Here is a 22,662-nt window from a genome sequence, read left to right as displayed (position 1 = left end):
AATCGCTGTGATTTTTATGTTTCAAGAGGATCTAGGGTTGCTGAGCCGCACAGCAAACCTAAGAGCTGAACTTGGGTTCTGCATCTGTTGGAAATAATTGGAATTATTTCCTTTTCTCTGAATAAATTCAGAGATTTCATCTTGTTTTTGGCAGTTATTAAAACTTTGGGTGAGGAATATTTCAGAGGACACAACCTTGAACCACAGGAGGGTCTCATTAAAGCTGTTGCCTTGTTTACTTCAGTTTTTTTCTGGAGAAACTTAACCCAAACCCTCTTGGTTTGTGATGCAGAAGAGCTCTTCTCCCTGCCACTTTCCACTCCCCCACCTTTCCACTTATATAATGAATATTTCCACCAAAACTTCATCCCTGTGGGTGTCATCCCTTGTCTCCCACAGCATGGGGGTGTATCTGGTCACAGTAGCTGCTTATTTTCATCAACATTTCATCCTCCTTTGAAATATTAAGAGAGTTTCCAGCAGTTCTGCACTAACCAAAAAGGTGAAACAGTGCAAAACCTTTTTGAGCTTTGTGTCCTCTCCCTTCTGCAGCTTTAAAGAACTAATTAAAATCTCAGTAAACAGCTGGATTTGAAGCAGTGAGCGATGAGTTTGCCTTTCTTTACCTGCAGCAAAGCATCAAGAAAGAGAAAGAAGGAGAGGAGAAAGGGAAGAGGAGAGGCTTCCCCAACATCCTGGGCCCCCCAAGGAGACCAAGCCGACATGACAGCAGTGCAAGTATGTCAGCCCAGGAAAGCCCTGTGCCCTGCTGGCCTGGGGGCCACAGGAAATCCCTGCTGCCTCCAAAAATGCATGCCAGGAACCCTATTTCCCCCACCCCCCTGCTCCTGAACCTCATCCCACCCATCCTGCTTCACCCAATCCCAGTCCTCACAATTTAGATCCCTCTGCTGCCAATTCCCTTCCTAGCCTTTCTCACCCTGAGGGGCTGTGGAATGGGATTTTGGGCTGTGGAATGGGATTTTTGGCTGTGGAATGGGATTTTTGGCTGTGGAATGGAATTTTGGGCTGTGGAATGGAATTTTGGGCTGTGGAATGGAATTTGGGGGTGTGGAATGGGATTTTGGGCTGTGGAATGGGATTTTGGGCTGTGGAATCAGATTTTTGGACTGTGGAATGGGATTTTTGGCTGTGGAATGGAATTTTGGGCTGTGGAATGGAATTTAGGGGTGTGGAATGGGATTTTGGGCTGTGACTGAGGCATTTTGGGGCCGGATGGAGTGATTGTCAGTAGAGCTGAGTGATTTGAAACCTCCTGTTGTGAGCACCCAGCTTTGGAGGCGCACGGACCTGGTTTGGTCCTGCAGTGCCGCTCCTCTCAGCGTTGCAGCAGGGTGATGATTCTCTCTGTCCAGTTGGCAGGGCCATGGAGATGCAGAAGCCCAGGCACCCCAAGCACTCGCCCACAGCCTCTTCTGTGAGCCCAGAGCCCCCCGAGTCCAGCAAGATGCGCCAGAGCGGCTCCTCCAGCGATGGCACAGATGCCCCTTACCCCCCTGCCAACCCCATGTCCCCCCTGGCCACGGGGCCCTTCGCCTCTCCAGAGGGCAGCAAGGACAGTGACACAGGTAGGGTTGAAGGCTGTGATTTATTAAAAATATGCATATTGATCTAGTACCGATATCCAGCTGTGACGGACAGAAACTCTCCAACAGTTTAAAGTTAGAAAGTGAGTGTTTATTGTGTGTGGGATCACTCCCAAGTCCACACCGCAGCTTCCAGGTGATTACAGAGCCCTTTTATCCATACAATTATTGAATAACCAAAATACAAATCCATATTCATCATTTTGGTACATCCCATTCCTCACTTCCCATGCTGATCACTCCAAAAGCCATTCGGCATGCGTGGTTTGTTCCTTGGAATGGGTCGGTGTCCCTTCCATGGGGAGGGGTCCCAAAATGAGGAAGTCAATGAAGTCTTCCTCCTTCTGACCTTTCCACCTTTTCAATGCCAACATGACAAATGAACTCTTGGTAGAACTCCCATTCCTTGTCTTCAGTTGGTTTCAGAACAGAGGAGCCCCACAATTGTCTGATGTTCCTAAAAGCAATTTATCAGTTTATATTCTTCATTATAAACCCAGCTAACTCAACGTTGTGCTGACAAGCAATCAGTTATTAGTTAACTACTAACTCTTAACTTCATCAAGGCCTACTCATTTATTTTAATTAACTCTAGTAAGGCTTATTTCTAACTAAATTCTTAGCTCCTCTAAAATCTCTAAATCCCTTAAAATTTACGTTTCACTGTGCTGTGGACAGGATGTGCATGATAGTAAAAAGGTTTTCAAATCATGGGGATTTAGGGTTATAAGGAAAATTCAGCTTAGTAGGCCCTGGAAAAAAAAATACCCCGGGTACATGAAGGCCTTGTACCTTGCTAGAACTGCACCTGTGTAGCTGGTACATGATAAATGATATAATTGTTAGATGTGATGATTGTCTAGTAATTAAATATAATTACTGTTGAAACTGTGGTCAGGGGCCTAAGAAGGATCACGAGAAACTCATGTTTGAATGAAGTCAATGTATACAATAGAACAATATAAGTTTAATAATTAATATGTAAGTTATATAACGATAGAATATAAAATACGTTCAGCTCGAGAGCCCTGTCAGATTTGAGAGTCAGATTTGGGTCTGTACTCCTGATTCCCAGAGCTCTCAATAAAAGCACCTGCAGATAATCATATCCTGTGGTTCTGTGTGCTCCTGAACGCTGGCATGCAGAGCACTGATGCAACAAGCTGGGCCAATGAGGCAATGCTTTGATGTCATTCGAGCTGCTCTTCCTCAGCTTAATCAGCTGTCCTCAATTAGGGAATCTTGCCACGAGCAGCAGTGGTTGTTAGTGGGTTCTGGCGCCGTTGGATCATCCAACAGGAAAAACCCACCAGGTGCCACCTGAAGCTTTTGTCACTGAGATTTGTTGGTAGCAGCCTGGGAATCGAGTTCCTCCAGCTCTGAAGCTGGAATCAAGAGGCTCTGGAGAGGCTGGGAGGTTCTCTGATGTGCTCTATCTTGGTTCCTCACCTGTCACATTTATCCTGTGCCCAGGTGTGAAGCAGCCTGGGGAAGCCCCACCTGCCAGTGACTCCATGGATGGCACCCCCCGCACACCCAACAACACCTTTGAGTTCCCATCTCCTCTGGAAAACCTGCAGGAGGAGGAGGGAGAGTCTGAGAGGTAACTCTGGGAGCCTTGAGAGAGGGTCAGGAGATGTTGGAACGGGTTGGAAAAGATCATGGTAGAGATTCCTTTGTCAGCGTGACTGGCTGCTGAAATTCAGTACATAAAGTGACAGTGATGTTGTTTGTGTTAAATGTTGTTGGTAGAATTAGGAAACTTTGGCTTGTGTCTCTGCTGTGATAGAAAAGTGTCAGGAGAGGGGACAAAATACTCTGCTTTGGAGCTCAGCCCACCATTCTGAAGTCGTTGTGAGCAAGGAGAAATTCAGGCACAAGCTTCCCTAACGATTCCTTTTCTTCCTTGCAGGATGGTTGACATGGGAACGCCGAAACCTTTTCGCAAGTGAGTGTGCTTAGAAATGCTTGAACTCGACTGAATTTGTTTGGATTTCAAGCAGTTATGAAGCAGAATGCAGCAGTGCTCATTGTTCTGAGCCAGCAGAGTTGTCTGCATGATCCCTTTTCTTTAAGAACACATGAAATCAGACACTGGCAGCCATTTGTAGGGCAGGTGGAGCGAGTCATATACAAAAATACCCCTTTGATCTGAGAGTGAGGTGGAATGATTGCTGTGTCCACTGATTTGAGTGGATGGGAGCTGGGTTAAGGAGTAGAGAGATCCCCATTTTCCTTTTCAACCTGTGTTGCTGTTGGTTCTGTACCTGCAGATAGAGGCAAGAAACTGTAACCTGCCCTTTTCACTGCCTCGATATCTGACTGCAAATGATTTCATCTGTGCCATTAAAAGGAGGGTTATGAAAACACTGTCAGAACAGTCAATCTGGAAAGGGCAAAATTAGAGAATGTGCCCAGAGGTTCAGGCACCAAACAGCCTCCAGCTGGCAGGGACAGTGTGTTCATAAAGCTGATTGATGTACTCAGCTTTTCGCTGAAATGGGAATTAACTCACTTTTTTTCCTCCTCCCATCAGGATGGACAGTGTTGGCTTTGCTGATGTGCAGAGTGAGGATGAGCTCTATGACTTCGACATGGACATGGACCCTCCCAACTGGCAGCAGCTTGTGAGCAGGGAGGTGCTGATGGGGCTCAAACCCTACGAAATCAAACGTCAGGAAGTGATAAATGGTGAGATGGAGGTTCTGTCCTGCCTGGCCAAGCTCGGAGTTGAAACCTTCCCCTGCAGCTTTGAAGTTGTTAAAAATTTACAATTAGGTTTCTCCTCAGTGATTTTGTGAAGTAGTGGCTGGAGAATTGTAGAACTTTTGCTTTGAAGAGTTCTTAGCTGTGAAACTCATGCTTGTTACTGGGAAATAACCTGAGGCGAGATTGATCCAGTCCTTAGAGGAGAAATAAACAATATCAAGTGGTTATTAAATATTAAGGCGCTGAAAGGCCAGTTTTTTAATATGTTCTATGAAATAAAAACAAGAAAAGCTCATTTTTCTGGGAAGCAGGTGATGGAAACGCTCCTCCCAAACCCTCAGCAGGTTTGAGCTGCAGCTCCTGCAGAAACCTCTGCGTGGATTTGCAAGCTCAGATCAGTTGGTTTGGGGTAAACGATGGAATTTTACAAACAATTCAAACATGGAATTACAGCAGGGCCTGGAATGGGGACCAGGGAGGGAAATGCTGCTGAGGGAGCTGCTCTGAGCTGACCTGTGCTGCTCTCGCTGTCTCCCCAGAGCTGTTCTACACCGAGCGAGCCCACGTGCGCACGCTGAAGGTCCTGCACAACGTCTTCTACCAGAGGGTCACCAGGGAGGGCATCCTCAGCTCCAGTGACAAGCGGAAAATCTTCTCCAACCTGGAGGACATCCTTGGGCTGCACGGTAGGAGCAGCTGCATGCTGCAATTTTGGCATCCAGTGGCTGAAAAATTGAAGCAAACACGAGACAGTTTCACCCAATTCTTGATGTAGAGCAGAATTCTTCAGGACACTGCCCTGGGCTTGCTTTTGCTCACACTTGTTCCATTTCTGATTCCCAAAGATATTTTGATGAGGAATCGTGTGTCCAGTGTTCCTTTCCCTTATCTGTGTTGATTCATGCTTGATGAAAGGAGCAGAGAGCTTTATGAGCCAGGATTTGAGATTCTTCCTGAAGAGAGCAGAAAAGAGATTTATGGAGATTGATCTTTTTGTTTCTGAAGGGTGGTTTAGGGAAAGGACTGCTCACAGCAGGAATTTCAGCCACTGAATAATCAGTTGTGTGGCTTTTTGGTTTCTGCATTATTCCTGTTTATAGAAAAATGATACTGAGCCTCAGTAAACATAAGTTTGGAATGGTTCTTAGGGGTCATTTGAAGCCAGGTGAGACACAAGTGCTAAGGATACTTATTAGATATTCTAAATTTATTAAGTTGCAGGATATTGTTTGTTAGCTAATTAAAATTATTTCGAATCTGATCTTCTCCTAGAATAGCTTTTATGTTAAATGCTGAAAATGAAGCCAGCATTTTGATCATTATTAATAAAATTTACTTTTTTTCATTGTTTTTAAGTTGCACTGAACGATCAGATGAAATCTGTCCGAAAAAGGAACGAGACTTCTGTCATTGGCCAAATTGGGGAAGATTTGCTCTCCTGGGTAAAATTCTTTTAATATTTCTTATATTTGAAAATAATGTCTCATGGAATGACCAATAGAGCCAGAGGTTGGAGGAGGTAATTCCCAGCAATGGGAACTGAAGGGCTGCGAGTTCTGGAGCCAGAACAGAGCTGGAGGATGAGGGGGGAAGGAAAGGAGGAAGAGCTCAGAGGATTTTCATCTGACTGGAGATGAGAGTCATTTAAGGTACAAGAATAATATCCTTAGGATGTGTGGGTAGAATAGACAGGTACTTTTGGGTACATAAAGGTGAGAGTGGGATTTTGAAAAATGCAGTGGCACGATTTATTTTAGTAACACTGAAATGTGAGCCTGGTGTTGCCTGCGGTGCAGTGAAAAGATGATTAAAAATACTGTTTTCTAATCTTAGAGTGTATAAATTTGGAGTTTATAGTGCTGTTGCAGGCTTCACTTTTGAGATCTTTATGGAGAGATTTGGCTGCCCCATCCCTGGAATGGTTCAAGGGTGTTTTGGGGTAGTGGAAAGTGTCCCTGCTCATGATGGGGGGATGAGCTTTAAAATCCCTTTCAACCCAAACCAGTCTGGGTTTCTGTGATGTTGGAGGGCTGGTTTGAGGGGAACTGAATTGAGATGTAAAGGTCTCCTCTGGGAAGACAAAGCCTTAAACCAGGGCAGAAATACCTCCTCATTTTTGTCAATAATTCCTTTGTTCCTCGTGATCCCAGTCCTGTGTGCCTCTGCCTGCTGAGGGTGGCTCGTGCTGAGCTCCAGCCTGTCTAAACTTGACTTTTTTGGCTTTCTGGCACAGTTTAGTGGAGCAGCAGAGGAGAAGCTGAAACTTGCCACTGCCACCTTCTGCAGCAACCAGCCCTTCGCTCTCGAGGTCATCAAGTCCCGCCAGAAGAAGGACTCGCGCTTCCAGACCTTCGTGCAGGTGAGCTTGCCACAGGGCTTTGGGTTTTCTCCTCCATGCTTTGAGTTTTCTCCTCCATGCTTTGAGTTTTCTCCTCCATGCTTTGAGTTTTCTCCTCCATGCTTTGAGTTTTCTCCACCAGGCTTTCAGTTTTCTCCTCCATGCTTTGAGTTTTCTCCACCAGCCTTTGAGTTTTCTCCTCCATGCTTTGAGTTTTCTCCACCAGACTTTTGAGTTCTTTCCCCTAAGCTCTGAGTTTAACCCCCTAAGCTCTGCGTTGCTTCAGCACAGCCCAATGAATCCTCCTAGATAAAGCTCTGATAATTAATGGCAATTATCAGTGACATCATGGCTAAGGCTGCCTTCAGCTGGGGACCATTTCCAGCCCTGTATTTATCTCTCCTGGTGGTTTCTGGAGGGAGGAGCCCTGAGTTCTGGGGAGCACAGAGTGTCCTGATGGAATGCAGGCCAGCACAGTGTCCCAGGCAGGAGATGCCATCTCCCTGGAGGTGGCTGCTGCCCAGGGATGCCAGGTTCTGTGGGGCAGAGTGCCAGGAGCAGGAGACAGATGCTGCACAGCTGCTGTGCCTGCCAGGAGTGGGCTTTGCCTCCACGTGGCATTTGCAGGAGAGCATTATCTCCATTAGCACGGGCTGGGAGGAGCTCTGGGAGTACAAGGGGAGATTATCTTGACAAATATCCTGTGTTTGGCTGTGAAAGCCCAAACTGATGTGTTCCCTGGGTGCTGCTGACTGAGATGGATTGGGGATGGGCCCGTGCCCATGGGGAGTAATGAGGGGAGGAAGGCACTGCTGCTGTGATGAGCTTTTCCTCTGCCTAATTGCAGCTGGAGAGGGGATGTGTTGTCTGGGTGATAGATCTTGGCATCTCTTGTCTTGTATTTAATTACTGGAAAGTGAAGTAATAGATGTTTAAGTGATGAATAGATGTTGTGCATTCAGGTAATTATGGCCTTAATAAAAATGACAAATGCAGATATTGTGCTGTTGAAATTTAGGATGCTGAGAGCAATCCCCTGTGCCGGCGGCTGCAGCTGAAGGATATCATCCCCACGGAGATGCAGAGGTTGACTAAATACCCCCTTCTGCTGGATAACATTGCTAAATACACAGGTAAAGCCTTTCCACTGGATTTTGGGCACCCATCTCAGCAGGTTTTTTAGGTAAATGTTTTAAATAACACTTCAATTTTATGTGTCTCTCTGTTTTCATTGCGACCTCACTGCTGCCTCCTGCACAGGAGGTGTAAAAAAGAATCATAAAGAGAAAAATCCAGTGTTAGTTCCTCCTTAGGAAAATAAAAAGGAAATTCAGTGTGAAATAAGTGAATCTATCAAACCTCTGAAGCAGCACAGACTGTCCTCATGCTCTTGCAGAGGGTGGGGTTTAATTAGGATTTGTTACACTGAAAGATACTTCCAGCACAACAGGTAGAAATGTGATAAATAATAGCACAAAATGCCTTCCCAGCTTTACTATCTGATACCTGCTGCTGGGTAATTTCATTACTCATAAAAATAGACTGCAGCTACAAGTTCCCTCTAATCCTAATTAGGAAAGCATGTGATACTCCATTATCTTTGATGTACTGGTTGATGTTCCTGTTAAGTGAATTCTCAGTGTGGCTGCTGGTGAGAATTGATGGGTTCACCTGTGCATGTACTCTTAGTAAGGATTTTAGGACTTTAATAAGGATTTTAGGTTTCCCACATTATTGTCAAGAACTGTCACAAGGCCCTAAAAAAAGGGGGAGTAACAATTGCATTATGTGTTGATGATGTGCATCAGAACCCATCAGAATCTTAGCTATGGTCCAGTAGTTTGTGAGGATGAATGTAGCTTCAGATTTTCAATGAATATGAATATTTCAATGAGGATAATATTTTTATCAAGACTATCTTAAAATTCTGTTATGAAGTGGCAAAAATAATGTCTGCAGTACTTATTAGGAAATTCCTTCCAATAGGCAATGTCTCACCTTTCCTTTCTCTTCAAATCCCAATGGTTTATTCTATTTACAAGTGTTCCTAGTCTCCTTCATTTTTCCTTTAGAAGCTTCAGGTTTAGATATTATGGACAGAGAGTAATGGGGTTTTTGGGGAAAAAAAAAAGCAAAATCTCCTTCTGAAAACATCACTATACCATTCAAAGCCCTAACTTCCTCCTGTAACAGCAATCAGGTGACATACTTTAACATTATAATATATATTCTAGGGCCTGCAGCTGCCTCATGGTCAGGATATTTTCATATGTATAGACACCTAGCATAGTTAACTGTCAGATTTTTTTCTTCAATCAGTTCTCTCCCATCACAAATCTCATTTTTATCCCTACTGCAGTGCTTCTGTTGATAGACTTCTCTGTGAGTTTAACCCCTCTTTGTCCAATTTGAGGCTGGCAAACTGCAGCGCAGGGCTGGCTGGTGAAACCTTTGCTGGGAAGCACTGCCCCACTCAGTTTTATTCTTGCAGAGCTGCCTGAGGAGAAGGAGAAAGTCAAGAAAGCAGCAGATCACTGTCGCCAGATCCTCAACCACGTGAACCAGGCTGTCAAAGAGTCGGAGAACAAGCAGGTGGGAGGGCCAGAGTGAACACCCAGGGCTTTTGGGACAGCAATAAAGCTGCACTCGGGGCAGTTTTGCTGCTCCAAGTGACCAATTCCTTACATTTCCTGCAGCATTTGGAGGATTATCAGCGGAGACTCGACCTCTCCTACTTGAAGCAGTCAGAGGATCCCATGATGGATGAGTTCAGGGTGAGTGAGAGCATCAAAACCAGCCCTGGGTGAATGGAGTTTGCAGCCCTGTCGTTCACTTTGTGCTTCTTCTGATGCACAGTCAAGTGGTCTTTGGAGATAAATATTTCTGAATGAAAATGAAAACAGTTAGTCTCAGAAATGTGAGTTTTGCCACCTTCCTGAAGATTTCTGTGGCTCTAACAGCCCAGTTCTGCACATCATGGTGCTGATGAAGCTTGTCAGCTCTGTGCAACAAGCCTTTATGGCCTGCAAGCTCAAGCACTGTATCCCAGAAGAGATATCTGGCAGATAATTAGATTTTTGTGGATATTTATCTCATGTGAGTGCATGTCTTAGTGATGCTGTTGGAAATGGGGAGGCCTTGGAGAGCCCTGAGGTGTAACAGTGGAATTGGCTTTAAAAAGAGAGCTTGTACAGAAACCTGGCAGATCCACACAGCTAAATAAAACCTGAAGTCCAGTGTTCAAAATATTCTGTTTCATGGCTCCTATAAATCCCTGCAGTTTTGTTGGAAGCTGGTTACCTGCTGGTTTCTTCCCCATCTCCCCCAAAGTCAGTGTGAATCAAAAAAAAAACCCAACTTTTCTATAAAACTGTATCATGTATCCTTCCCCAAATAAACTTGCAAGCATTTAGCAAGGGAAGGAAGAACTTCTGGCAGCTACGAAATCTCGCTGTCACTGATTGTAGACTCTGAGACTTGGAAGGGATGAATTGTGAAAACTGTCACTTCTGCTTGCCTGCAGATCTAAATGTCAAAAGCACTGAAGTGCCTGAAGAATCCATTGACATTACAAAACCTGTCAGATCATTGGGATGATTTGTAAATAATTTGTAGGCACACTTGACTTGCAAATCAAGTGCTGCAGCATTCATCAGTTGCAATGCTGGAGCTGAATATGGGGTATTGGAAAAACCCCTCCTAGGAAACAGGGTGACATCCTAATGCCCCAGGAGCTTGACTTGGTGGGAGAATTCCTCACTCTGTGGCACTTGGCATGTGGAAAACAGCAGTGGAAGAGGGAAAGTGATAAACAGCATCTCTGACACGATTTTGGGTTCCCTGCTCCATGTTTTCTTTTCCCAGCCTGGGTTTAGCTGCTTGGCTCCAAACTGGAGTCCCTCTGGCATTCCTGTGTTTTCTCATGACTTGCTTCCATGGAAATTTCACTTTTTTTTTTTCCCTGGTGACAGAACCTGGATCTAACAAAGAGAAAGATGCTCCATGAAGGGCCCCTGACCTGGAAGGTGAATCGTGACAAAACCATCGGTGAGTCTGGGCCATCCCCTCATCCCCTGGCTCTAGGTGGGTTTGCTGGGAAGGAGAGGTGGGAAAAGCTCTGCTGCAGCTCCCAATTATGCTTCTTACTGCCACCTCTAATAATGCCTGTGTGCTTCTCTGAGCTGATTAAATTATTCTTGTCAATTCTGAGATGTGCTGGAGCATCATTAGGGCCACGCAGGGACACAGCAGTCACTCATGAGCTGATCCAGTTCCATCTGTAGCTTTCTGCTGGAGTTTTCACCAGGAAGATTTGCAAGCTTTGCCTGGAATGGCACAGCACTGATTGCTGCCTCTGCATGAGTAATCAGAAATGCAGCTTTCTGCTTTCTGATGGGAATCTTTTAACTCATCCTGGGGCTTTTTTTGCATTCTGGGCAGATCTGTACACTCTGCTGCTGGAGGACATCCTGGTGCTGCTGCAGAAACAAGATGACAAACTGGTGCTGAAGTGCCACAGCAAGATCCTGGCATCCACAGCTGACAGCAAACACACCTTCAGCCCCATCATCAAACTCAACACTGTGCTGGTTCGCCAGGTGGCCACAGGTCAGTGCAACCCACTGAGAAAGCAAGAAGAGAAGCCAAAAATAAAGATTAGCTCAGTTGAGGAAGATGATTTTGTGTAGATTTTCAGAGTAGAACATGGAAAACTGCGTAGGCTTAATTCTTGGTTGTCCAACATCGTGCTTAGTATGGATGAGCTGTTTAACTTCTTTGCATCAGTAATAGGCATTTGCTTGAGTTTTAAATAGACCTTTAAATGAAAGTACTTTGATTGTGTTAGAGGAAAAGCACTCTGGAAATTATTAGAAGGGAAAAGAGGAGAAATGGAGCTTTTTCAAAATGGGTTGAAATGGGTTTTTTCCTTTGAGGGCACATTTCTTTGCTAAGACAAGGTCAGTGTTTCTGTATGAGTGTTGGAGAGTTATCTCATGGACTTTTCCCTTGCTTTGGGCTGGGTTATGTAGGAATTTTTGGGAAGCTGTGTGGGGGCTGGCAGCTGTTTCAGTCCCCTTCCCTGTGTTGGTGCAGATAACAAAGCTTTCTTCGTCATCTCCATGTCGGCGACGGGGGCTCACATCTACGAGCTGGTGGCACAGACTGTCTCAGAGAAGAATGTGTAAGTGCTGGGGTCAATTCCCCCTGCTGCTGGCTTTGCTGGACCTGAGAGACCTTTTACCCCATGAATTCCCTGATTCCTTCTCCAAACTGAGCTGGAAACCTGGTGGTCTCTGTAGGAAGCATCTATGGAAAATCCCTCCCAGCTGGCTCACTCCAAACTCTTTCCTGACCTCCAAAATGCTTTTATTTACTCTTAAAATTCTGAATGTTTTGGGCCTGACTGCCTGATCAGACACAGAAATAATCCTGCATCTTCATGCAGCACCAGAGATGTTTGCAGATTTGCATTCTGGCATCATAAACACCCCACTGCAGGAATTGGATTCCATGGCTAAAAGCTTTACTGGGAGAAACTCTTTTCTCCTAAAGACTACACAGAGATAAATGTGTTTATGGGATACATGTTGCATGTATTACACTTCAGTGATGTGTGAAATAATGCTTTTTTATGTATTTATATATATCAATTAACTGGTTGGTCTGACAAGTGATAAGGTCCTGTCTGTCATTTCTATCTGCTGAAGAGCATCCAGGTGAGCTGAGCTTTATGCTGTGGTGATTTCAGGGTGTTCCTGGGGGGACTGAATGTAACAGAACTTAATAAAAAAAGACATTTATTTTTGTTAAAAGAAGCAGTAATTCTATCAACTGTGTTTAAGAGGATTAAATAGAGAAATGCTTATTTTGCTTCACTTGCTGCATGGTTTTATTTGCTGTTTCTGCTGCAGCTGGCAGGACCTTATAGCTCAGATGGCAGGAACTGTAAAAATGGGGAGCAGCAGAAGAGTGATCCCACTGCCTCAGTCAGGCCCTGGCGAGTAAGTCAAACCTGCAGGAATTAAAAAAAAGCTGATTTTTCTTTCTCCAGCACCCCTTTTCCTGCTTACAAATTGTCCTCCAAAGCATGGATTCCCCTGCAGATGAAGCTGACTGAAAGGATGTGTTTGTTCTTTCCTCCCTGCAGAGAGGAGCGTGAGGAAGAGGAGCAGCAGAAGCTCAAAGAGCAGCATGACATTCCTGCCAGCAGCCTGCAGAGTCCAGGTAAAGCAGGGATTCAGGGAAGTGGGAGCAGGAGATTTGCTCCACAGAGTACAGGTGTGCCCAGCCATAATCCTGGGGGATTGAGGATCCTAAGGCAGCTTTGAGATTTTTCTGGAAAGGGGTGATTTCTTTACAAGTAATTCAGAGAAGTGATGCTGAACCTCTTGGAAATGCACCTTGTCCTCTTCCCATCTGATTTATAAACTGCTAGAGAGTTATTTTTAACCCTGGAAAGAGCTGGCCTTGTAGCAAAGCCACGCTCAAGAACATTAGTGTTTTCCAGAGTGCAATTTCCTGCAGTTTTATCCTTGTTGTTTCACCTGAATTTTTGTTTTTTGTCCTCTAGATAAAGATTTGGGCCTGGAGTCTCCCTTGATACTGAACCCTCAGTCCTCTTCACCCATCATGTCCGAAAAGGCCAAGGTGGAAGGGCTGCTGGGGGCTGAGGCACAGTTTGAGAAGGTGCAGCAGGCAGAGCTGGCACTGAAGGACTCCTCTGCCTGCTATGAGCACCCAGCCAGCAGCTCAGCCTCGGTGCCCGAGGGGCAGTGGGCACGGGATGCCCTGAGGAACTGTGAGTACCACCCTGGCCTGGGCTTTGCAGGGGCAATTTGGTCCAACAGCCCATTTCCATTCATTATCCATCCCCCTGGGCTGGCTTTCACATGGGAAGGGTGTGACAGCAAAGAGTTCTGGATCTGTGCACTGCCCCTTCCCTGGGCTTTAGGCATTTCTGGGGTTTTATGTATCAAATGAGGGTGATAACGAAATTCTAGCATCCATGAGTGCTTTGATGGCAGAATTACATTGCAGAACGTAGTGCCCAGTGCCATTGCTGCTCAGCAGTTTTTAAAGACAAGGCAGTCAGCCCTGGCCTTATTTCCCTAGCACTGGAGCAGAACTGGAGATGTTGCTTGTGTTGCAGAATACAATTTTATTTTTTTTTTTTCTGTAAAATCCTACAAACTCTTAAGCTCACTTACATCCAAAGCCCAGGCTCAGATTTTCCTGAGTACCTGGGAGGTGGTTGGGTCTAATTAGATCAACACTTGTGTGTAGAGAAGTTTTCCTGAAGGTGAAATCACTGTTTGAAATTGTTTTTAAGAAGTTTTCCTGATGAACAAATCACTGTTTGAAATTACTTTTAAGGTTTTTTATCACTTCCTCTGCTCTCCTTTCACAGGAGGGATGAAGGGCTATGCTGGGTCAGCTCTGGCGGTGCAGCTCTTAAATATAACTCCCTAAAATTTGAATGAATTCATTAATCCACAGATCTCTCCTTGGCAACTCTGGAAGGGACACAAAGTCCCTCAGCTGTACTTGGAGGGAAGAGTCTGTGGAATATTTGCTTTTACCAAAATGCAGAACTTTTACATCCCTGGCCCCAGTTGCCTTTTCCATCTCTCTGTCCAAGCAATGACAGTTCTCTGCAGTCTCAGAGTTATCTCAGACCTTTAATTCCATTTATTCTCCTTCTCAGAGGATTTAAAGTTCTTTTCTAGTTTTGAATATTGGACAGATATTCTTGGTACTTGTTTTTAGAGACCACAGCTAAAATAATCTTAGTCTGGGGGTGTGTAAGGAGAATTTTAGTGACCCTACAGCATCTCCTGAGTGTTGAGAGTTAAAAGAGCAGCTCTCCAACATTGTGACAAGAGCCTGAGCTGAGTGACAGTTCTGCTGTGTGACATCCCAGCTTTTTTTGGGTGTTGCAAGAGCATTTTGTGGTGAGGAGGAACAATCTGAGGCTCTTGACAGCAGCACGTTTTTGTTTGGAACAATATGTCCCTATTATGAAGTGTTTGGTTGGGATAATTTGGGAACTAAAGGAATGTGGGTTGAAGTTCAACCAGGCATAAATTTGCATTGAATTTTAGAGAAAATGTTTCTTAGATTTTTTTTTCTTTTTTTTTTACTGTCATTTCAAACCTGAGCAGAATATTCCCAATTTCCTTGAGGTGGGAATCCCCTGCTCTAACCACAGCTGTGAGCTCCTGTGAAGGGTAAAACCTAGGCACTCAGGATAATCTCTGGAGACAATTTCTTTGCTTTTCTCCAAGGAGATGCAGCTTGTCCTGACATATTATAAGGTAAAACAGGGGAGTGAGGCTGGAGCCTTTCATACATTTATTTTTATCCCTGTTTTTCCAACCAAGAGCAAGGAGTCACACCTCTGTCAGAGGGTGACCTTTGTGTCTGCTTTAATCCCTTCTGTGCTCTGTGAGCATTGCCTGCATTTGTCAGGTGCCATTAGTGCAAGAGCAGGATTTTGAGATATTATCATAGAAACAGAGATTTTGGGCAAGCAGGAAGGGAGGTGATGAGCTCACAGAATACCCTGAGCTGGAGAGGAGCCAGAAGGAATTTTAGGGAAAATGCTTCTGGGCAAGCAGGAAGGGAGGTGATGAGCTCACAGAATACCCTGAGCTGGAGAGGAGCCAGAAGGAATTTTTTGGAAAATGCTTCTTAAAATTTTTTTGCTGTCATTTCAAACCTGAGCGGAATATTCCCAGTTTCCTTGAGGTGGGAATCCCACAGCTCCTTGGCAGGGTGAAAGTTGAAGTAGTTTTGTCATTTTGTCACCTGCCCATCTCACCTGAGCCTTGCCTGTCCTTGCAGTGGGGCTGCTGAGGCAGCTCCTGGTGCAGCAGCTGGGCCTGGCCGAGAAGGGACCCCTGGAGGACAGACAGCGCTTGCCCAGGTTCAGGACCGTGTCCCAGGAAGCCCAGACAGAGAGTGGCAACGAGCTGCAGCCTCCAGAGAGCAAATCCCAGCAGCCTGGAGAGGACGGGAGCCTCGGCAGAACTGGAGCGGCCGCGGGCGGGCACGGCGCCCGGGCTGCCGCCGAGTGCCCGGAGCCCGCTGCCAGGGGCGCTTTGCCCATGGACAGCACGAACCTGGAGGGCTCCAGCTCCGAGCTGGAGGGGCTGGGGGCTGAGGAGAGCGGGGAGCGTTTCTTCGATGCCCGGGAAGCTCACAGCGACGAGAACCCCGGCGAGAGCGAGCTGCTGGGCAGGAAGGACGAGGAGGAGGATGAGGAGGAGGAGGAGGAGGAGGTGCAAATTCGGATCTCAGGTGAGCCTGGGGCACTCCTGCAGGGGGTGATGATGGCCAGGTCCTGCTTCAGGGGGTGATGGCATGGCCAGGGGCATTTAACACTTCATCTTTTGTTTATCTGGGGTAGGACAGTCGGCCCCCAGATGTCACCAAGACATTTAATGGAGTTGAGCCTCCTGGCTCATTCTTCATGTGCTGGAGGAGAAGCTGAATGGGGTGATGGCATGGCCAGGGGCATTTAACATTTCATCTTTTGTTTATCTGGGGTAGGACAGTCAGCCCCCAGCTCTCACCAAGGCATTTCATGGACCTGGCTCATTCTTTATGTGCTGGAGAAGCTGAATGGGGTGATGGCATGGCCAGGGGCATTTAACATTTCACATTTTGTTTATCTGGGGTAGGACAGTCGGCCCCCAGATGTCACCAGGATATTTAATGGAGCTGAGCCTCCTGGCTCATTCTTCATGTGCTGGAGGAGAAGCTGAAGTTGTATGGAGAAGCCTGGGGACTCAGGACAAGCCTGTGACAGGAATTGCACAGGCACCAAGCACAGCTCAGCTGTGGCTGGCCTGGATCACTTCATCTCTCTGTTGCCTCAGGGATCTGTAGGGAAAAGGTTTTCCCTGCAGGCAAAGCACTTTTTAAAGCCCTTTTCCTGATCAAGCTTCGGGAAAGAAACTCAAGGCTTCAATTTGACACTGTAATAGTCTCCTGTAACCTTGCCACACTCCAAACCCCTGAAAAGTTTATTATTTTATTATTGTTATTGCTGCACATGGGCTATTTGACAGCTACCTGAGCACACCAAACTTAGCACAGAACCTGAGGTTTATTTCATGTGCATTTTGTAGTAGAAGCAGCTGCTACCAGGTGGATTCAACACTAACAGCCCCACAGAAGTCTCTTATCCATAAATATGCTCTTATTTAAAAATTGGATTATATCCACGTGGATAAGCCAATTTATGACTGCCCCAATGCTGCTTTCCAACTGCATAGTGCAAATAATTTTTCTCACTGAGACATTTTAAATTATTCAAACTGAGCCAACAACTCGAAGCATCTAATTTATTTGTCACCTCTTCCACTGTTTACTTTTTTAACTGGGGACATCAAAATGAGACTGATCTGTTTTTAGTCAATTCTGAGTCCCCTCTGCTGGCTTTGCTTGTGGTGTTTTAGAGATATTCATTAAATAGACTCCTGTTTCTGGGTGCAGGGTGTGAAAGCATTTTCTGTGTGTAATTACTTTATCTTCTAGCATATCAGCAAGCTCTGCTTTAAACCTCACCCATCTAAAAGCATCCTAAGTGCCAGGGCTGGGGAGTGGAGTTTGGGAATCCAGCAGCTGCATTTGTCAGGTGCCATTAGTGCAAGAGCAGGATTTTGAGATATTATCATAGAAACAGAGATTTTGGGCAAGCAGGAAGGGAGGTGGTGAGCTCACAGAATATCCTGAGCTGGAGAGGAGCCAGAAGGATCATTGAGTCCAAGTGCTGTCCATTTAATTATGGGCTTTTTTTAATGCACAGTGTAAAAACCATCCCTGATCTCTGAACCTGTTCAGAACCAGCTGAGTCTGACAGCACCACTAATCTTTGGAGTGTTCACAAATTATTTTTCTCAGGAGATGGGCTGTGGGACTTCTTTTCTCAGGAGATGGGCTGTGGGACACCCCCACTTCTGTCTCCTAGAATCTGCTCAAACCCTCTTTGAGTCCTGAAGCCTTTTGGGGATAGTTTGAGTCAAACCCCATTGTCTCTGCAGGAAACTATTTGATTTTTGTCAGGAGATGGGCCGTGGGACTTCTCTCAGGAGATGGGCTGTGGGACACCCCCACTTCTGCCTCTTAGAATCTTCTCAAACCCCCCTGAGCCCTGAAGCTTCTTCAGAGTGGTCAAGTCAAACCCCATTGTCTCTGCAAGAAATTATTTGATTATTCTCACAAGATGGGCTGTGAGACACCCCCACTTCAGTCTCTTAAAATCTTCTCAAATCCCCTTGAGCCCTGAAGCTTTTTGGGGATGGTTGAGTCAAATCCCATTGTCTCTGCAGGAAATCATTTTACTTTTCTCAGGCTGTGGGACAGCCCCACTTCTGTCTCATAGAATCTGATCAAACCCTCTTGAGTATTGAAGCTTCTTGGGGGTGGTCAAGTCAAGCTTCATTGTCTGTGCAGGAAATTATTTGATTTTTCTCAGGAGATGGGCTGTGGGACTTCTTTTCTCAGGAGATGGGCTGTGGGACACCCCTACTTCTGTCTCTTAGATTCTTCTCAAACCCTCTTGAGTCTTGAAGCTTTTTGGGGATCGTTTGAGTCAAACCCCATTGTCTCTGCAGGAAACTATTTCATTTTTGTCAGGAGATGGGCTGTGGGACACCCCCACTTCTGTCTCTTAGAATCTGCTCAAACTCCCCTGAGCCCTGAAGCTTTTTGAGTATGGTTGAATCAAACTCAATTGTCTGTGCAGGAAATAATTTAATTTTTCTCAGGAGACGAGCTGTGGGACATCTTTTCTCAGGAGATGGGCTGTGGGACTTCTTCTCTCAGGAGATGGTCTGTGGGACACCCCTACTTCTGTCTCTTAGATTCTTCTCAAACCCTCTTGAGTCCTGAAGCTTTTTGGGGATAGTTTGAGTCAAACCCCATTTTCTCCGCAGGAAATAATTTTATTTTTCTCAGGAGATGGGCTGTGGGACTTCTTCTCTCAGGAGATGAGCTGTGGGACTTCTTCTTTCAGGAGATGGGCTGTGGGACATTTTTCCCAGGAGATGGGCTGTGGGACATCTTTTCCCAGGAGATGGGCTGTGAGACATCTTCTCTCAGGAGATGGGCTGTGAGACATCTTCTCTCAGGAGATGGGCTGTGGGACATTTTTCCCAGGAGATGGGCTGTGGGACATTTTTCCCAGGAGATGGGCTGTGGGACACCCCCACTTCTGCCTCTCAGAATCTTCTCACCCCCTCTGAGCCCCGAAGCTTCAAACGCCGTTGTCTCCGCAGGAAATTACTTGATCCTCGATGGCTACGGAGCCGTGCAGGAGAGCTCCACGGACGAGGAGGTGTCCGCCCTGGTCCTGCAGTGCACCTCCCACCAGCAGCCCGCCCTGGGCTGTCCCCAGCAGCAGCAGCAGCAGCCCCTGTCCCCCCGGGACGCGCGCTCAGACGGGGGCAGCTCGCCCTTCCCCGAGGAGCTGCGCTGGCCAGGGCTGGAGGAGCCCTGCCCCTTCCTGGGCAGCCCCCAGCTCCCGCTGCAGATCCGAGTGCAGCTCATGCAGTACATCCACAACATCGAGGATGCCCTGGAGAAGCTGAAGGTGCGTTGCTTTTTTGTTCTTTTTATTGGTGGTGGTATATTAGTTGGATGGTCGCCTGAGTGTGTGAGCATTTCCACGCCCGTTCAGGTTTTTTTGGGTTGGAAAAAAGCTTTAAAATAATTCTGATGGGCAAAAGCACAGCCACATTTCTCTCCATCTCTGGTTCTAACTCCTGGAAGACTTTACAGCAGAATCTTTGGCTTTTTTTGCTGTTTTGTGTGCATTGAGTTGTGGATCACGACAGGCCAGTAGTTATGCTGGAGCTAGAGGGCTCTTCATTGCTTTGATTTTGATCTGGAGAAATTTCTGAGGGGTGGGAAGCCTGCAGAAGTGGAGTTTTCAACAGGACACTTGGCCTGAGCAATGTGGATTCCTGGCATGAAAATTAGGGAAAAGTTCTCCACAGAGAGGTGGGATTCATGGCGTGAAGATTAGGGAGAAGTTCTCCAAAATGAGGTGGGATTCATGGCATGAAAATTAGGGAGAAGTTCTCCACAGACAGGTGGGATTGCTGGCATGAAAATTAGGGAAAAGTTCTCCACAGAGAGGTGGGATTCCTGGCATGAAGATTAGGGAGAAGTTCTCCACAGAGAGGTGGGAGTGTTGAATCCCCATCCCTGCAGGTATTCAAGGACACACTGGATGTGGCACTTGGTGACAGGGTGGTCTTAGGGCAGAGGTTGGACTCAAAGATCTCAAAGGTCTTTTCCAGCCGTGGTAATTCTGTGAAATCTCTCCTGTGCTGCTGCTCGTGGTGTCAGATGAAGACTCTGAGTTGCACCAATATTGAGGTTTTCAGGGTCTGTATTTTCCATATAATTTTTGCATGGGATGGGGATTCTCTTTATAGAGTAACTACAGAAGGTTTGATGTGTGAAACATCCAGTAGCCAGCCTTTAATTTCCCTGAAATCAGAATTTTGCATGCAAATGAAGCTGCTGATGAAGGAGTTGAGGGGGTTCACTCCAACCTGGCTGTTTGCAGCAGTGAAACTTCCCTTTTTCCTGATGGTAAATGCTTGGTAAATGGAGAGGCAGTTGAGTTTTGGGGCTGTTGTTGTTTTGCAGGAGGTTGAGGAGGATTACAGCGTTCTGCGGCGCCAGGGGCTGGCTGGCTCAGCCTCCACAGGAGAGCACTCAGGTAGGAGCCCCAGAATCAAACCCAGAGCACAAAGTCGAGTGTTTGGGACACCTGAAAACAGAGGCCAGACAGAATTAAGAGAATAAAAAGCACTTATATTCATTGAAGGGCCTTCAGGTACATTTAGAGCAGACAAAACCCACCCAAAATGAAGATTGGGTCATGGGTTTCACACTTTTATAAGTTTGTTCCATTTGCATTTTGGGGGTTAATCTGCCAATTAGAGCTTCAGCTAATGAAGTCATTTGTCCCAAATTTGCTCCCCCGACTCACTTTTGTTTCCATCTCTCAGGGCTGAGGCAGTGAGGTGTCCTCGATTGCCAGGCCTGGAGAGGAATTGTTGTGTCTGCCCAAATGGGGAAGCAGCAGCTCACACTGTGTGTGGAGTTTGGAGTTACACACTAAAGAATTGTTACAAATAGATGAAAAATATAAAATCCTGAGGTACCAGAGCTCCAACTGGCCTTTCTCACATGCCCAGAAAGGTTTCACCTCCCTGAGCAGCTCTGGCAGTGCTGCCTGCAGGAAAGGTCAGCTCATCCTGGAGGCTCAGCTGAGCTCGTTCCTCCTGCTCTGGCAAGTTCTGTTCCAGCTGCCCCACGCCTCCATCCCAGGCTGCAGCTTCTCCTCCAGGCAGGCCAGAGTGGTGGGAGCTTCCTGAAATTCCCTGGGGCCCTCCAGGAGGAATTGCTGAGCTCCTGAGCCAGGTTTGAGGGTGAGATGGGTGTGAGGCTGCCACTGAGCACAACTCTGCCCCTGGGACTGTCAGAGGTGCCACACACTCACCTCCTGCCACAAAATAACTCACACATTCCCTTAAGATACAAAAGAGGGGAAAGAGGAAGCTTTATTTCTGACCTCACAATATATAGATTTCTAAAAGTGACAGTGGATTGGAGGATGGAATTTCCACCTCTCCAACCACACTGGTCAAACCAACAGCCCATCAATTCTCTCCTCCCACAAAGAAGAATGCAAAACAATAATTAATTATTTACATGAACACTGGTGAGAACTCCACTAGAAACATGTAAACATCAGAAGGCACCGAAAACTTTTAGAACTTTACAACTTTTGAAAGAACAGGGCGCCAATCTCCCAGCACATCCCTGTCCCTCACCACCTTTTTCCCTTTTTTTTTTCCCCCTTTTCAGACAAAAGCTAGTCGTGTTTCCAGGAGTGGCTGAGGACTGGATGAAGAGAATCAGGACACAGCACCCGCTGTCTCCCCTGTGGACTCTGGGATGAGGGTTTGGAGCATCCAAACAGGAACCATTCTCTAGCAAAGTGGGCATGGGGTGCTTTTCCTGTGGGGCATCTGCACTATCTTGTCAGTGAGGGAGTCTATTCTATTCTGCTCCTCTCCTTCCTACCAGAAATTCAATTTTTTTTTTTTCAGAACAGAAAAAAAAAAAAGCCAAACCAAATGTACAGAGCTTTGGGTGTAGGATATAAAAAAATTGTATTTAGACATTTAAAAGAAAAAAAAAAAATCAATGTATTTATTTGACTTCATTCCGTGTATCAAAAGCACATTTTAATTTTTTTAATCTGCCTTTTTTTGTTGTTCTATTTTTGGGTAGTGACAGTTCTGGCCCCCTGCATGTGGCCCACCCTGCCTGGTGAGGGGACAGGGGGGGACCTGTGTGCAGGTGTTTCCTCACTGGACTGGACTCTGCACTCCCTGCTGGCACTCAGACTACCAGGAGCTACTCATGAAGGTGTTAGGATGGAATTTATGGCTGGAATTTGTCTGTATCCAACCAACTGCATGGGAATTGCTCATGTCACCACGTGTGGAGCAGGAATTTTCCATGCACTAAACAGCCAGGCACTTGAGATGGGCAAATTTTCCTTCTCCCCTTTCCCATTCCTCTGCTGGGAGAGGAGAAAGAGGTTTCATTTTGGTTTTTTTTTTCCTTGACTTTGTTGGCTTTGATCATTGTCTCCTTTGTAAAGTGATAAAAAAATTTACTTGGACCTGCAGCACTTTTGTAACTCTTCTCTGGATCAAAAAAAAAAAAAAAAAAGAAAAAAAAAAGAAAAAAAAAGAGGAAAAAATGCAAACCCAGAAGTGTTTCAAAGATGTGGGGCAGCTCTGCCCCCGATTCACTACTGAATGAAAAAGGGCTGCCATGGAGTTAGCCACAGGTACTGCTGATTATAGGGCCAGTAAGTTTTAGTACCTGAAGTATGTCTTGCTGAGGGCTTGGGGTGGGCTTTGGGGTTGTTTTTTTGGGGTGGGCTTGGTTTTTTGTTGAATTTTGCCG

General features: G+C 46.0%; 1 protein-coding gene across 1 annotated transcript in view; it reads left to right on the top strand.

The window, feature by feature from the left end:
- The window catches only part of ARHGEF12 (Rho guanine nucleotide exchange factor 12), a gene marked incomplete at its 5' end in the record, with an annotated part of 81,673 nt that extends 59,295 nt beyond the window's left edge, over positions 1 to 22,378 (top strand). The window contains 21 exons of the mRNA XM_085560214.1: positions 633 to 738; positions 1,377 to 1,589; positions 3,081 to 3,210; positions 3,520 to 3,555; positions 4,144 to 4,298; positions 4,856 to 5,002; positions 5,673 to 5,758; positions 6,550 to 6,675; positions 7,673 to 7,787; positions 9,146 to 9,246; positions 9,351 to 9,428; positions 10,626 to 10,701; positions 11,095 to 11,262; positions 11,749 to 11,836; positions 12,567 to 12,656; positions 12,803 to 12,879; positions 13,226 to 13,453; positions 15,499 to 15,954; positions 18,939 to 19,252; positions 20,320 to 20,392; positions 21,547 to 22,378. Coding sequence (XP_085416340.1) covers positions 633 to 738; positions 1,377 to 1,589; positions 3,081 to 3,210; positions 3,520 to 3,555; positions 4,144 to 4,298; positions 4,856 to 5,002; positions 5,673 to 5,758; positions 6,550 to 6,675; positions 7,673 to 7,787; positions 9,146 to 9,246; positions 9,351 to 9,428; positions 10,626 to 10,701; positions 11,095 to 11,262; positions 11,749 to 11,836; positions 12,567 to 12,656; positions 12,803 to 12,879; positions 13,226 to 13,453; positions 15,499 to 15,954; positions 18,939 to 19,252; positions 20,320 to 20,392; positions 21,547 to 21,557 — 2,874 coding nt within the window. The remainder of the gene's footprint in view (positions 1 to 632; positions 739 to 1,376; positions 1,590 to 3,080; positions 3,211 to 3,519; positions 3,556 to 4,143; positions 4,299 to 4,855; positions 5,003 to 5,672; positions 5,759 to 6,549; positions 6,676 to 7,672; positions 7,788 to 9,145; positions 9,247 to 9,350; positions 9,429 to 10,625; positions 10,702 to 11,094; positions 11,263 to 11,748; positions 11,837 to 12,566; positions 12,657 to 12,802; positions 12,880 to 13,225; positions 13,454 to 15,498; positions 15,955 to 18,938; positions 19,253 to 20,319; positions 20,393 to 21,546) is intronic.
- Between the last annotated feature and the right edge of the window lie 284 nt (positions 22,379 to 22,662).

This window comes from Lonchura striata, chromosome 24 (assembly GCF_050655825.1).
Source record: "Lonchura striata isolate lonStrDom1 chromosome 24, ASM5065582v1, whole genome shotgun sequence".
Taxonomy (NCBI): domain Eukaryota; kingdom Metazoa; phylum Chordata; class Aves; order Passeriformes; family Estrildidae; genus Lonchura; species Lonchura striata.
This window is presented reverse-complemented; position numbering and strand designations above follow the sequence as displayed.